The 14,407-nt window shown below is 53.7% G+C and overlaps 1 protein-coding gene across 9 annotated transcripts in view; it reads right to left on the bottom strand.

Moving 5' to 3' along the window:
* The window catches only part of Ctif (cap binding complex dependent translation initiation factor), a 271,305-nt gene that overhangs the window by 91,445 nt on the left and 165,453 nt on the right, over window positions 1-14,407 (bottom strand). For 7 of the 9 annotated variants that reach the window (XM_076836749.2, XM_077105601.1, XM_076836756.2 and 4 more), the window contains 2 exons: window positions 2,908-3,400; window positions 235-534 (listed from right to left, as the gene is read on the bottom strand). In XM_076836749.2, the coding sequence (XP_076692864.1) occupies window positions 235-534; window positions 2,908-3,400 (793 nt within the window). The remainder of the gene's footprint in view (window positions 1-234; window positions 535-2,907; window positions 3,401-14,407) is intronic. The other 2 variants (XM_076836755.2, XM_076836753.2) reach the window with 1 other exon arrangement.

Raw genomic sequence — 14,407 nt, forward strand, 5'->3', positions numbered from 1 at the left:
TAAAATTATATTGGTCCCCTGTAACCATGGAGCACTCACACAAACACACACAAACCCGGCCGCTCACCCCTCGCCCCTGACTGCCTTCTGATTTTCTATAATTAATCAGGCAATGGAGGAAGGAACTTGGGACAAGTTCAAGTGTGGTCAGAACTTGCAGCCTCCTCTCTAGTAATAACCCAGGGCGCGCGGAGGGGCAGGGGGCATGGGTGGCAGCTGCTGGTGTCGGGTTACCTGGAGCATGTTGAGGAGCAGGCTGCGGAACTTGGTCCCTTCCACCATGAAGAGGGCCATCTTGTCACAGAGCTTGGCAGCCGTGAAGGCGAAGCTGCGGTCCGACACGGCCTTCTGGTAGATGGTCCTCACGATCTCGCCCAGCATCTCCTCGGAGTTGGTGGAGTTCTGGGCCTCCTCCATGAAGGTGGTGAGCTTGGCGTCCACGTCGCTGCTGTTGTTCCGCATGCTGTTCAGGATCTCGATCAGCTTATCCATCTTGTTCTGCTGGGGGCTGGTGGTCTCCACGGCCACTTCATCCTGGGCATGTGGGAGGAAACCGAGCGTGGCTGAGCGCAGCAGAGGTTTCTGCGGGGCGCGGGTGGCCTGAGGGAGTGCGGGCTGTCACCCCAGAGGAAGGACTTGAAGTCTTTTGGGAACGCTTACCCACCAAGGGCCCGCAGGCCCCAAATGCTCTTTGTTGATGTTTTTCTGGGCCTTGGTGACACCCTAGTTGACATTGCAAGTTTCTAGTTCCTACCCAGGGTTCTCATATACATTGGGGTTTTGTCTGTCTGTCTGTTTGCCTATCAGAAAGGATTTAATGGGATCTATTTATTTATTTTCTGTGGTGCTGGGGATTGAACCCAGGGCCTTGTGCATGCGAGGCAAGCACTTTACCAACTGAGCTATATCCTCAGCCCCGATTTAGTGGGGTTCAAAAAGAAGAAATGGTAACACATCTTATCTGAACAAAACAGACGAGAGCAGAAGACCAGCCTGGGAAGGCGAGTAGGGTACAGAATGCCTGCAGGGGTGAGAGGTGGCCCCGGGTTGGCCCCACGTCCTCCACACCCTTCTGTTCCCAATGCCCAGGGGTGGTTGTGTTCTCTGGGCACAGAGTTCCCTGTGGAATCCTCCCTGGTTTTATGTCCTATGGAACTGAGGGCTCTCTGCACACAGATGCTACACACCAAGGAACCTTCTACAGAGTCACTAAAATGGCTAGGACAAAACCCCTCCCGCCCTTTGAGGTTTTACTGGCTGAGACCAGGCTAGGGGCTGGAGAGAAGGAAGATGGCATCTAGCTATCTCAGGACAGCAGAATGCAGGCGACTTCACTGTTGAGATGTGAAACCCAGTCCAGGGGCAGGATTGGGGTCACACAGCGATACCGGTCCTGCTTTTGTCCTGTTCTCAAGACACGCTTTCTCATGGGCCTGAGCCTGCACCCTCCTGAGGACAGGCCTCACCGGGGGCAATTCCTGAAACTCATTTATGGGTGCTACGGAAGCGCCTGATCTGTTCCATTGCTCACGCACCTCCCCACCTTGACCACCTGGGCCCGCGGCAGGGACCAGGGTCTGCGTGTTGAATAACACCCACGAGGGACGTTACATGTCTTATTTAATCTTCACAGTCTCTTTGCAAGTGGGGGGGGCCCATATTATACCTATTTTGCAGAATAAAATGGGCTCAGAGAGGTGGTTGACTTGTTTATGGTCACCCAGTCAGTCCAAAGCAGGGTGAGGACTGAGCCTGGATGCTAAAGGCCGAGTGGCGTCCCCCGTGCTGCTCTGCGCTCTGCTTGGCAGGCCTCTGGAGAACTCAGGATCCTCCCCCACGGCTCTAGAAGCCTGTCCTGGAAGCTCTCGGGGCAAAGCCACACGCTGGCCATCAGCCAGGAGGCCCAGCCAGGAAGCCCACCTTGGGATGTCAGGAAATGAGGGAGGATTTCTTCTCAGCCTGTGGCCCTTGTCCCCACAGGAGGGAGGAGCAGGGCTGGGCACTTTGGGGCAGGCAGGGGGGACACAGTGTGACACTTCAGCTTTAAGGGCTGATTTGGGAAGAGGGCGCCCTGCCTTATTCTGCCTGAGGGTGGAACTTGGACCTGGCTTCCGGGCAAAAGGAACCGGAGGAGGAGCCCAGTACATCTCGCTGTGGGGATGCCCCAGAAGGAGGACTCAGTAGGCTCTGCCCGCTGTGCGGGGATGGCTGTGGCCATCAGCCTTCCTCCGCGAGGGTTCCTCTCCCCGGCGACAGCGCCTGTTCCCTGGGTGAGTGTGGAGGGGCTGGGGCAGTGGTGGCTGGACTGGGCACAAGGGACATAATGCTACCACTGACAAGACTCCATTCCTTTTCTGGTGGCTTGGTACCCCGTCCTCGGGTCATTCAGCGCAGGCTGGCACTCGTGTGACACAGAGGCTGGGCCTCCTTGCTTTGCACCTTTGAGCCCTCGCAGGCTGCTGGGAGCTGAAGTGGGGGAGGGCAGGGTGGAGGCCAGCCTGCTCCCACGCTGCCTGGCTCCTGGCAGGGACCGAGCCTGCGAGGGACTCACTGGGGAGAAGCAGCCTTTGGTCTTATTGCTGAAGTTCCACGTGTCCCCAAATGTTCCTTAGCATGGTGGACTCTGACCCCCCAAAATGCTCCTGTGCCCCTCCCATCACATGTCCCTCCGGCTCCTCCCCAATGCTAGCTGCACTTTGGGGGCCTGTCAGGTGACCAGGAGCGGGGAGCCCAGGATGTGCGAGGGGTTCCTGCAGAGCTGGCCATGGCTTGCCCTATGGTGGCCCAGTGGCATCCACCCAGAAGCCCCTCCACATAGCTCCCTCTCCTCCCGCCAGAGCCCACCTACCAGAGCGCCTACCTCTCGCTGTCCTCCCTGGTGCAAGAGAACAACAAAAAGTCAATTACCGGTACCTTTTCTTTTAGCCTCCGCCGCAGCCTGTCTTTGGAAGACTGGAGCAGGGTGATTCTGGGCCGCTCCCCCGCGCGCTCAGGAGGGACACTGTCTTTGTGCTTGGTCTCGGCCTCTGGTCCCCCCGGAGGCTGTGGTGGCAGCCTCTCGGGAGCTGTTGGGGTGAGGGTGTCAGGGCTGCGGGGGGTTTCAAGGCCACTGTTCCTGGTGTCCCCTGGGGTGTCCTCAAGTTTGGGGCTCTCGATGGCCACGGTCTCTTTGGCGTTGCGGTGGGCTCCTGCCTCCCCCTTGTCCCCTGGAGGGTGCTTCATGCTGCTCTGGTACCAGCGCCGGTTCTGGCTGTAGCCGTGGTGGGTAGGCCTCCCTGAGGCGGGGGCCGCTGAGCCCCCCTGGTAGGATTTCTGGTGATCCCTGTTGTGTTTGGCGCTGCCCGGCTGGTGGTCCCCGTGCTGTTGGGGCTTGTTCCCCCCTGGAGGTCTCTGCTGCCTTCTGCAAAGGGAAGGGGAAAGACAGAGAGGGGGTCACCGGTGGGCCGGCCAGGGTCCCTGCATCTGAACACCAGAGGAGGAAGTCACTGCCTTGCTCCTTTATGCGTTCTCTCAAAAAACAATTTTTGAGAACCTCCTACCTACCAGGCTTTGTGACAGAACGGCCAGACAGGTGGCTGGCACTTAAAGTCCACACTTTATTCATTTAGTAGATGCACAAATACACATGCACAGGGAACAAAACCTGAAAGATCTAGTAGAAAACACGGTGAACCCTCCTGCTTCTGTCGCCAGTCACCTGCTGTATCCTCTGGGTGCCGGGTGACCTGAAAAACCTCAACGGTGGACCCCATCCACCATCTCCAGAATGGGACCACCTGGAGACAGGGCCTTTAAAGAGGTGATCAAGGGAAGATGAGGATGTCATCATGTACGACCGGGACAATGGGAAGTCATACTCCATGTATGTATAACACGTCAAAATCTATTCTACTATCAAACAAATTACAACAAATAAAAATAAAATAAATATTTTTTAAAAAGTTCAGATGAGGATGTCACCGTGGGTCTTCATTCAATATGACTGGTAGCCTTAGAATGTGAGGAGATTTATTTTCTTCTCCTCCTGGTATTGGGGATTGAACCCAGGGCTGCTTTTCCACTGAGCTGTACCCCCAGCTCTTTTTATTTATGTATTTTAAAAGTTTGAGTCGAGATTTCACTAAGTTGCTGAGGCTCTCCTAGAACTTGGGATGCTCCTGCCTCAGCCTCCAGGAGTAGCTGGGATTATAGGAGTGCTCCACCATGCCTGGCTAGTGAGAGGAAATCTGCACACAGCAGCGGTGCTGGACACAGACATGAGGACGCAGGGAGAAAATGGCATCTGCAGGCCAGGGAGAGAGGCCTCAGAAAAGCCAGCCCTGCTGACACCTTGATCCGGGACTTCCAGCCTCCAGAACGGAGAGGAAATCAGTATCTGTTGTCTTAGCCACCCAGTTGGTGGCACTTGGTCCTGGCATCCCTAGCACATGAATACATTTAACACGATGGTTTGGGGCAGAGAGGCTCCCAGTTATTTTGACAACACTTTCCCAATGAGGGAACAGCAAGGCAAACCTGAACTCTGCACCAGGATGAATGACAACCTTTCGCTTTGTGGACCGGAAACAAGTCAAAGGGTGAGTGGGGTTGGGGTGGGCATCCTCACGGCTTCCAGGCCCACACCTGACGCTCTGTCCTGCCACTCCCAGCACTCGTGTTCAATCTCAATGTCACCCCCAGGTTTTCCATGCCGTAACGTCACCGGCAGTGCAGGTGGGGAACAAGATAGTCACACCCCTTAAAAGTCATGCAGTGGTGAGAAATTGGCAGAGAGATGTCACCTTCTCCAAAGTGAGTCTCCACCTCCCATGTGACCTGTCTAGCGTACCAGGGGCCTTCACTGCAATTGCACTTTATGAACCAACTTTCAAGTGATTGCTTATTACTTAAACAAACTCACTTTCAATGCACTTGATAAATTTTTATCTGTGAAAATTTGGGGGTCTCTTGGGTTGGGATTAAATGCATTATTTCTTTCTCATTAAAAAAAAAATCAATGAAAAAAATTTTCCATTGAAAAGCTTTCCACTTGGTGGCATGGTTTCATTTATTTATTTATTTGGTACTGGGGATTGAACTCAGGGGCACTTGACCACTGAGCCACACCCCCAGCCCTATTGGTATTTTATTTAGAGACGGGGGTCTCACTGAGTTGCTTAGTGCCTTGCTGTGGCTGTTGAACTCATATCATCCTGTCTCAGCCTCCAGAGCCACTGGGATTACAGGTGTCCGCCCCGCGCCAGGCAGTGGCATGGTTTTAGATAAATTAAAATGGTCACAGGAGGGACAGACATGTGACTTTTAGTTTTCACCCAAAAAGTAATTTACAGCACATTGTATATCAGGGGTAGAAATTAATATAATTTTTCGGTGGGAAATCTAACAATTTGTTTCAAAAGCCTCTAATACATGCCCACCTTTGGACCTTGTCATTCCACATGTGGTAATGTATCCAAATACAGTAATCAAAGATGTGCATAAGGATCTAGGCACAATGATATCCGTCACAGCCCAAACTGAACATGGAGTCATTAAGGATGAAGCAACATAATTCACTCTTGGTGATGGAAGTATGGGGTCCTTTAAGGCAAGTACTTATCTGCATAGAAAAATCTGGAAGGATACACTCGAAAGTGCTAATGGTGGCTATCTCTGGGAGATGGGATGTGGATTCTTCTTTTATTTATGTTTTCTAAATGAACATGATTTCATTTTCTGAAATTAAACTTTCTATTGCGAGGCAATTCTAGATGCACATGCATTGTAAGAAATAACGCAGATAGAACCTTGCAGGGCTTGCCCACTTCCCCCTCACGGTAGCATCTTCCATAACCATAGCACAATGTCACAACCAGGACGTTGACAGCCAGACAGCCAAGATACAGAACACTCCTAGCACAGGGGCCCTTCGGGTGTCCTTTTGGAGCCACGCCCCCATCGCTCCCACCACCCCCATCCGTGGCCTTTGGCAACCACGAATCCATTCTCCACTTCTATACTCTGGAGAATGTTGTATAAATGGAATCAGATATTTCTGGGTTTGGCTTTTTTCACTCTGCATAATTCCCTGGAGACCCACCCAGGTTGTTGCCTGGACTGGTTTCTATTTCTATTTCTCCATTACTCAGTGGCTGTCCCTGGATGGACGCTTCGCAGTGTGCCTAACCATTCACCTGCGGAAGGACATCACAGAGCAGTTTGGTCCTCTGCACGGAATCTGCATCTCCCTTGGATAAACGCCCAGCAGTGCCGTAGCTGGATCCTATGGAGGTTGCAAATCTAGTTTTTAAAGAAACCACCGTTTTCCAGAGAGGTTGCACCTTCCCACCTTCCCACCAGCACCGCGGGAAGGACTTGTCACAGGTCTGTGAGTGATGCTTGAGACGCACACTTCCTCCTGTTTGGGGGATTCCAATGGCATGGATGTCAGACTTTTTGTCACGGTCCACAGGCCCCTGAAGCTCAGTTTGTTCCCTTCCAGTCCCTTTTCTCTGTCCCTAGTGTTGGGCGATTTCTACTGTGACCTCTCTGGTTCACCTGCAGAAGGACTTTTGTCTTTCTGTTTGTGCCCATTCCTTGGACTTTTCATGGAACTCTTAAGCTTCCATTGGTTTTTCTTGAAATCTTCTACTTCTTTGCCAAGACCTGAGTTTTCATGTTTCAACGGGACTCCTTGGTGTTCTTTGGGGCGTTTTTGATGATGACCGCTGTGACATCTTCGCTAGATAATTCTAACCTATCAGCTTGGTGTTGGCCTCTGTTAATCGTCTCTTTTCCACTCAACATAAGATCTTTCTGATTGGGGGTATGACCAGCAGTGTTCCATTGAGACCTGGACCATCGGGCACTATGATGAGACTCAACCTGTCCTAGCTGGCCTCCTCCGATCTTGCTCTGCCTGGTCATTGTGCAGTGGGTCACCGCCCAGTGTGAGCAGAAGTCCACCTTCCCTAATGGGCCTTCTTTGGCACCCAAAGGGGGCTCCTCATCATTGCTGGGCAGGAAGGGGGTTCAACTCTCCACGAGGCCACAGACACTATCTCAGCATGGACGGGGGCTGGGGGGGCGGGGAACCTCCTTTCTGCAGGGAGAGGTAGGAATTCTTGGCTCCCCAAGTGGCCTCCACTGGCACAGAGCGAGAGGTGCTTTCACCCCACAAGATGGAATCCCACTTGGTCTCTCCGATACCATCCTGATGGCCCAGTCTAGGTGCTTCCATGAGTCTTCCCCGAGTGGTGGGTGGGGCCACTGTTTCTTCTGGGGCTTCTCATTGCCTAGAGGGCTCCGCTCCCTGGGCCTTTGGCTGGAGTGAGTCAGCTTTTGTTGGGGCTTCTTTGCTCAGGCCTCCGGGTGTTTCTGGGTTTCTGGTTTCTTTAGATCCCAGTCTGGGACATATGAAGCCAAGAAGGAAATTGAAAGAACTCATCCTGGGGCTATTCCAAACATCTTTCAGCGTCTTCTTATGTCTGTCCTTCCTTCTTTCCTATCCATCCATCCATCCATCCATCCATCCATCCATCCCTCCACCTCTCTCTCTGCAGCGGTCATGAGGAACCCCTTTGGGTGTCAAAGAAGGCTCAGGGCAGAATGTGGACCTCTGCCCCCCCTGGGCAGTAACAAGACGGTCCTCCTTGTCCCCAGCCTCCCCACTGCATAATGACCAAGCAAAGCAAGACTGGAAGAGGCCAGCCGAGACAGGTGGGCAGACTTCACCACTGTGTATGTATATATATGTAGGGCCCAGGGTTTCTAGTTGTCTGTACCTCCTCTAGTAATCATCACAACAAGGTCTGTGCAGTCTGTCACACTGAACTGGGCACCCTCAGGAGGCCTGTGTGGTATTGTTCATCTTCATCATCCACGTTCCAACTCACTGGGTTCTGGTAGACATGCCCAGTCAAGCACTTGGCTGCTCGGACACTGGGAGTGGAAGAGGAAGCCTCCATCCCCCCAAACCCTCCTGCGCCCCCTGGCATACCTGAAATCTTCAGTCTCACTCCCCGGGTATGACTGGGATCAGGGCCATGAGCGTGGCACCCGGGAGAGCTGGGCCCCCGTTGGCAGAGAGGACCATTGAGTCCGGCTCCTCCCAGTGGCCTCTAGATTGCCCAGAGCTACAGTAATGCTGTCCAGCTCTGGGGGCCACTCCCTCCTTAGGGAGCATGAGGCACCCACCCTGAGAGAGCAGAAGCTCCAGGAGGGCGTGGATGTGGCTCAGAGGTAGAGCCCTTGCCTAGCTACGGACGGAGAGGTCCCGGGGTCATTCCCAGCGCTGCCAAAAAAAAAAAAAAAAAAAGGAACCCCAGGGTCCCTGCCGGTTCCTCAGGGTGCCTTTGGTGAATTCATCCTCCTTTAATTTTTCAATTACTTTTAACTAACGGGCCCTTTCTCTTTCCATTATCTTTGTTCTTTGAATGTGGGTTATTTTTTTTAGCCCAGAGGGGAAACTTGGAAATTCCCTGGCAGATCGCGTTCGATTCTTACAACTTTTGTCATCCTTATTTAGAATTTTTGTGGCGCCTGTAGCTATGGCCCAAGAAATGTCCCTGAAGAGTGGCTGACCGAGCCCTTCCCAGCATCTATCTTGGAATTGTCTTGTTTCCCACTGGCGATGCCAGGGATTCCCCTCTCTGCCCAGCAGCCTCCCCCTGTCCCCAAAGAGAGAAGAAAAAAGAAATCGACTCCTGTCCACCTGGAAGAGGAAGGAAGTAATTTGTACATGGCTGGTGGTCAAGGGTTGCAGAAAGAAATCCGTTAGGTCTTGTCGCGCTTTGGCTGCGCCTTCCTGGGAATTCGAATGACCTGGAATTCCACGTCTTCCTGGTTCAAAAGACCTTGGAGCCAGCGGCCTTACCAAATCAGCAGTGACCAAGAATGCGCCGTGTCCTCCGGTGTTAGTGGGTGTTCCCGGGCTCACTCTTGCTGGGGGGCAGTTCCTTTGCACATGTGGAGGGCCATCCAGAGGTGGGAGGGGAAGCCAGGGAGTGCACCCTCAAGTGTCCCCTTCTGACCAGAGAGGCAGGACTACTGGATTCATAAGAGGGGGCTCTGGATGTACAACAACCCGGCAGACGCCCTGTACTGGGATGATCCTGTAGGAAGAGCCCAGATACGGCCGGAGGCCAGGGGTGCAAGGCCTCTCTCTTTTCCTTGCAAGCAGTCAGATGAAGAATGCTTCTTCCCATGGTTCAGATGAGCCAACGGAGGCTTAGTGAGGTAAGGTCCCACAGCAGAGCTCTCCCAGAGGCTGCCAGAGGGCTGAGCCTGTCTACTCATCATGGGACCCGGCAGCCACCTCCGGTCTCCCATGTGCCACGAGACCCACCCCTCAGGACAGCAGGGCTGAATGACCACTCAGACCACAGGAGGAACCCTCCTGGGAACTGAGAGGGCTGCTGAGATGGCTGGGGCAGGCTTGGTCCTGGGCCTTGTTCCCCAACAATGGAGCCCTCGGCTTCCGCACTCTGGCCATTCACAAATATTTGTCAGCGGTCACTGGTGGAGCCGGCCCAAACCAGTACCTCTCTCTTCTGAGTTTGCTGGCGCTGGGTTTCGTCGATACCTTCTTAGGGGCCAGCTGGCTGCTCCCCACGAGACCTGTGGGTTTGGGTTTGGCTGGACTGGGACAAGTTGCTGTTGCTCCCAGCAGCCGGGCCAGGAGGCTGCGTTTGGTCTCCGACCCACGAACCTGTGGCCCCAGGTCGGGAGCACACAGGACACCTACCTTGGCAGCACTGAGAGCAGCAAGGGCTCATATGGCCTCTCTGGGGCTTACCACCTGCTTGAGCCTGTCCTGGGGACTTCTCCCAGGGAGGGGGACGGCTTAGGGGACAGGAGTGATATTGTTGGGCTCCCGGTGGTACCTGCTCAACAGCAGTAATGTCAGCTCTGGTTTTGGGTCTGCTCATTTATTTAGCTTTGAGAATGGCAATTGGCGGGGTTTTGGATTTTTCCATCCTTCATTTCGTTTATTCTTTCTTCCTAGGGTTCTGAAATCAGATGTCTTGTTTGACTCTAACACTGCTCTTTTTTTTTTTTAAATATAAAAAAAAATAATAAAGTTCTTGGGACACCACAGCTGCATTTTGGGAGGTGGGTGTAGAGAGAGAATAACTTCACATTTTTTAAAAAAATGGTTTTAACAGCGGTCCAAATGGAGACAAACGTCTCTCTGTTCGTTTTTTATTTCATAATCGTTCCCAACTAGATATTCCAAGGGCCACTGGCTTATTATGGTTCTCTCAATGTCGGACAGTTCACCACATAATTTGTAGGTCTGCTTAAAATTTTCTGAAAGCAAAATTCCGAGGGCAAGCGGTTTTAAAGCTATGCCTGGGCTCATATTTCTTGCTTCAGGAAAAGTGATGACTGCTCACTACTAGCACGGGCACCTCCACTCCGGCCCACCTCAACATCGCCTGCGCGGGCTCCGGCCTTCCCTGCCCCTTGGCTGTGAGCCTTAGTGGCAGAATTTTTTATTTATGTTTTTGGTACTGGGGATTGAACCCAGGGGCGCTTAACCACGGAGCCACATCCCCAGCCCTCCCCACTTTTTAAAAAAATATTTTGAGTCAGGCTCTCACTAAGTCATTTAGGGCCTCACTAAGTTTTTGAGGCTGGCATTGAACTCACAATCCTCCTGCCTCAGCCTCCCAAGCTGCTTAAAGGTGCTGTTCTGCAGCTGAGGGGCTGCTTAGCATGTGTGGTAAACATACACACACGCAAGCTCCAGTTTGTGGAATGATGGGGAAGCTTAAACCAGAGGGAAACTTTTTTCCTTCTTGAGGGAGTCAGCTGAGGGGAACCACAGCACTGGTTTGGGACAAGGATCTTAGAAGTTCGTATTCATTGAGCACCTACTAAGTTCTCAGGGCTGAATGGAAGTCCACTCTGCCTGTTCTGCAGGATGCTGCTCATGGGGTCCATCTGGGAGACTACAACCTACTCTGGGAGGTGGGGCCCGGCTGGCCCACTCGTGGTTGCTTGGCCTGGGTGACTTAACCTCTTCAGTCTTGCTCCCAGCTGCGTGTAGCCCTGCCTCAGGGGTGACTTGAGGATTATCTGAGAGTTTTAGATATGAGACAAGCAAGGTTCAGAGAGGCTGCTTTAGTCCCTTGGGGTTGCTCCATGAGTTGGTGGCAAGACCCACACTGCTTAGCTCTGTTTTTGCTCTAACTTGCTGTCTAAAATGCTCTCTGGTGGCATTTAAGGGACGTGCGAGATGTTGGTGCTCTGTGGAGAGCAGGGGGCTTTGCCGCAGAGCATATCCGACCGAGTCACCCTGTAGTTGCCAGGATCATCATCGTCACCACGGTGGTAGCACAGCAGTGTGTGGGCCGGTTCCTGACTACTGCCCCTGCTCCAGGCCCACCCCTACAGAGCTCTCCTCCCCACCCCAAGGCAAGAAGCGAGGGCATCAGGGATGCCCCTGCGGCCGCAGAAGGCTGGCCATGCTGCTGACTCTCCAGCCATCAGAGTGTGTAGCTCTCTGTTTGCTCCGAGTTGGGTAGGAAACAGCTCAGGGCTGAGGTCTCTGCCACTCGGGGCAGAAGTTCCCATGGGAGTTTTGGTATTTTGCAGGAAGGGCAAAAGCTTCAGTAATCAGACATCTCCCTGGCCCAGGGAGTGCTCCCGACAGAGCCGCAAGGGTCTGAGAGACTTCTCTGCACCCTGCAGGCAGAGAAAGACCTCTCCCAACTGCAGAGCGAGTGGATGATGGGAGAGGGCCTCACCCGTTAGCCTCCATTAGTTAACTTGTTCTGAGACCCGCTCACCTGGAGGCTAATGGGCTTGCCCAAGGCCGCGGGGACCTGGGGACACTCTGAAAGACGCCGGAGGCCATGTGATAAAAGCCGCTGGTCCCTGAGCCGCCTCTCAGCACTCCCCCACTCCCATAGGGTTCAAGGCCCAGGTCCTCCCAGGATCCCGTCCGCAACCCTCCAGACCCCTACCGTGACTGCAATCTGAACCTGCCCACGGCACATCCCTGTCTCTGCCACCAAACTGTCCTGTGTGCTCCTCTGATCTGCCCTCAAAAGTATCCCCTTCCTGCAGAGGTAGAGGAACCTTCTCCAGATCTCCTAGGTCTGGCAGGGCTGTCACCGCAAGGAGCTTAAGATTTGCATGGTCACACAGAGAGAGACAGACATCAGTCTACCAGTTAGAGAGACAGACATCCAGCTCACAACCCGGGACAAGGGACGTGAAGGAAAGGAAACAGGAGCACATGTGCGTAATGAAATAGGTTCCTTATTCAAACACGACTGAGAATTTTAAGACAGACACATCAGACCATGGGTTCTTCTGCAAATGGGGCCCTCTCAGGTCACGGAGCTGATTTTGCCCTGAGGGCTGCCCCGAGGCAAGAGGACCAGACCCCAGATCTCAGGGATCCGCAGTGACAGTAGTAAGAGCAGCCAACACCCACCAGGTACTTACGATGCGAGAGACCTGGTTTTCCTTGGCCCCTGAGAGAGAGGCGTTAGTGTCTACCCCACCTCCCAGAGCTTGGTAAGGCACAGAGAGGGTAAAGAACAGCCTGAGCACACACCACTGCCCTAGGTTCATGTGGACTGCACACAGGGTGTGACACTACATGGTGTACAGCAGAGAGATGAAAAGTTGGGACTGCAAATTGGTGCCACCAATTTGGAAAGCAGTTCAGAGATTCCTTAGGAAACTTGAACGGAACCACCATTTGACCCAGTTACCCCACTCCTTGGTCTATACCCAAAGGACTTAAAATCAGCACACCATAGTGACACAGCCACATCAACCTTAAAACAGCTCAATTCACAGCAGCTAAACTGTGGAACCAACCTAGATGTCCTCCAGTAGATGAATGGATAAAGAAACTGTGGTGTATATACACAATGGAATATTGCTCAGCATTAAAAGAGAATAAAATCATGGCATTTGTAGGCAAATGGACGGAGTTGGAGGATATCCTGCTTAGGGAAGTAAGCCAGTCCCCAAAACCAAAGGCTGAAAGTTCTCTTTTGTAAGTGGATGCTGATCCATAATGGGTGGGCGGGGGGGCATGAGAGAAATGGAGGAGCTTGGATGGGGCATAGGGAGGGAGAGGTAGGGAGGGGGTGGGGGCAGGAAGATGGTGGAATGAGGTGGACATCACTGCCCTAGGTACCTGTGGACTGTACATAGGGTGTGACACTACATCGTGTACAACCAGAGAAACGAAAAGTCGTGCTGCAGTTGTGCACAATGAATCAAAATGCCCTCTGCTGTCCTATATACCTAATTAAAAAAAAAAAAAGAAGAAGAAGAAGAAGAAAGAACTGGCCTGCAGACATACAATTTGCAAGCCTCAGAGTGTGGGTTAGAACTGGGGCGTCTGGCCCTCCAGCCTGCGCTCCGGCTCCAGGGTTCTAAGGCATGCTCCGGAGTCCTGAGGGCTGGGGCAGCCTGTGCACTGCTGTTGAGCCAGAGGACCCCAGGCCTTGGCCAAAGTCACTGGGTGGGGGCTGCGGGCTGTCCTGCAGCAGAGAGGGGTGCAGAAGCGTGGGCCAGACAGGCAGAGGCAAGGTGGCTGGCTGGGCCGGACCCACCAGGGGTAGGGAGGCTGGAGAGTCTGGGAAGGTTCTGGATGGGGCCTTTGGAAATCCGGCCTCCAGCTTCGGCTCCGCTGTGTCTGGGGAAAACCGCAGAAGCCACGCGCAGCCCCTGGCCTTCCGTGTGTGCTGGGAACCATCCTTTCCCCAAGCAGCCCGCTGCTGCCTAAGGCTTGGGCCTGTGGGGCGGGGCGGGGGCTGAGTTTGGGGGTGGCCCCTCTGCTTCCAGGCTGCACTTCGGCCCGGGGGATGGGGAGAACTGCAGATTCCTGCTGCTGTCCCGGACCTTGGGAGGCACCAAGGCTGGGAAGTGGGTTCTGGGGGACAGTCGATGGGTCCGCAGGGCTCGTTATCTCAAGGCATTTTGGAGCCCTCCTCTCAGTCCTGTGGGCAACCCGGGGCTCTTGGCCCACTTTGCCCAGACGGCTCCAAACCACCCACCTCCCCTGCAGGATGGGGACGCTGGTCCCCACCCCAGGTGCTCACTAGGGTGGGCTCCCACCTCTGCACCGTCGCGGCCTGGATCACGAGGCCCGTCTGAGCCGAGAGTGAATTAAAGCGCAGGGAAGCCTTTGGGGAACAAAGGCACATTATAAATACGAAGTATTATTTTTGTTCCAGGGTGAATCAGGCATTCCAAGAATCCTCGGCCTCAAAGTTCTGAGGCAGCGTGATGTCATGGGAAGAGCACGCGGCTGCCCTTGGGAGTTGTCAGGCTCCACGTGAACCTGGTGGCATGGTTCCAGGGGAAGGCCCTCGCCCTTCCGCTTGGCCCAGACAGGCCCTGCAGCCTCCCAGGTCCAGCCTGTGGACCCTCACTGCAGCCTGCTGGCAGGTCT

The sequence above is a fragment of the Callospermophilus lateralis genome, chromosome 17 (genome assembly GCF_048772815.1).
Source record: "Callospermophilus lateralis isolate mCalLat2 chromosome 17, mCalLat2.hap1, whole genome shotgun sequence".
Classification (NCBI taxonomy): Eukaryota; Metazoa; Chordata; class Mammalia; order Rodentia; family Sciuridae; genus Callospermophilus; species Callospermophilus lateralis.